Genomic DNA, 1,218 nt, shown 5'->3' with positions numbered 1-1,218 from the left:
CACCGCCATCATCCTCCTTGGAGAACCTATTAAAGCAGTACATTGAGAAGAATGAGATGGTCCTCCAGAACCAGGTAACTTCTATCCGCAAACTAGGATTCAAATAGGAAAAAATGCGGGAGAGCTAAAAAATAGATCGCAAGGGACACTGTCGAGCTCAACTAAGCTCCCTTTCAATCCGGGGAACACAGGAAAGGAGCAATGTCAAGTAGTGACCTTGCGAAGTGGAAAGACGATAGCGAAAGAAAAGAAGGAGCCGAGTAGGACCAATCCAATTGCGATGGAATCCAAGAACCCGTTGACACAAAATAAACCAGAAGAGCATGAGACGTTGGAACCAGAAGTTACGTCCACCTTTAAGCCTATAGAACACGAACCGTGAAGGTACAACTACCACCATTCCCGCAAAGATTGAAGAAAAAGCAAAATGATGAAGTGATGAAGTTCAGTATCATCGCTTCATGGAAATGTTAAAGCAACTACACATCAACATCCCGTTTACAGAAGCGATAGAACAAATGCCAAAATATGCTATGTTTTTTAAGGACATGGTATCAAAGAAAAGAAGCACAGGAAAGTTTGCAACGGTGGCATTAATGCAAAAGTCAAACACCATAATCCCACCGAAGATGCGCGACCCAGGAATTTTCATGATACCCTGCTCAATAGGCGGGATCTATATCAGTCAAGCGCTATGCAACCTTGGGGCCAGTATAAATTTAATGCCCATTTCAATCTTCAAACTGTTGAATGTGAGGCAGCTGACGCCCACGACGGTGACTCTCCAGCTTGCGGATAGGTCCCTAGTTCACCCTGAGGGAAAGTTGAAGAATGTCCTGGACACAATTGATAAATTCATTCTATCAGCATACTTCATCATTCTTGACTACGAGGCGGACAAAGATGTGCTCATCATATTGGGACGACCATTTTTATCTACTGGTCGTGCTCGAATTGATGTGTAGAAAGGAGAGATCACGATGAGTATAAATGGGAAGAAGCTTAGGTTTAACATCATCAAAGCTATGAGGTATCCAGAAGATGAAGACCTATCCAATTCTGACAATGAACACTGTTGTAATGAAGAAGTGGAGTTCGAAGAAGAAGATGAAAGAGAGGATGCGACCACATCCATAGAAACCTGCAATGTGATCATGGAAACAACAAACAAAGAAGAAAAATTGAAGTTAAATGAAGAGAGAAAAACATAAAAGCCTT

The 1,218-nt window shown here is 42.1% G+C and overlaps 1 protein-coding gene across 1 annotated transcript; it reads left to right on the top strand.

The window, feature by feature from the left end:
* Positions 1-548: 548 nt before the first annotated feature.
* Positions 549-965, top strand: LOC150037660 (uncharacterized). The gene has a single exon (XM_090310972.1). It carries the CDS (start codon positions 549-551, stop codon positions 963-965), a length of 417 nt encoding a protein of 138 aa, XP_090167098.1.
* The last annotated feature ends 253 nt before the right edge of the window (positions 966-1,218 follow it).

Source organism: Benincasa hispida, chromosome 2 (assembly GCF_027475165.1).
Source record: "Benincasa hispida cultivar pf3 chromosome 2, pf3_genome.v1.1, whole genome shotgun sequence".
Classification (NCBI taxonomy): domain Eukaryota; kingdom Viridiplantae; phylum Streptophyta; class Magnoliopsida; order Cucurbitales; family Cucurbitaceae; genus Benincasa; species Benincasa hispida.
This window is presented reverse-complemented; position numbering and strand designations above follow the sequence as displayed.

What these genes read in the sequence shown, in the direction of transcription:
- LOC150037660 (XM_090310972.1), top strand. Translation starts at nt 549, where the DNA reads ATGGTATCAAAGAAAAGAAGCACAGGAAAGTTTGCAACGGTGGCATTA.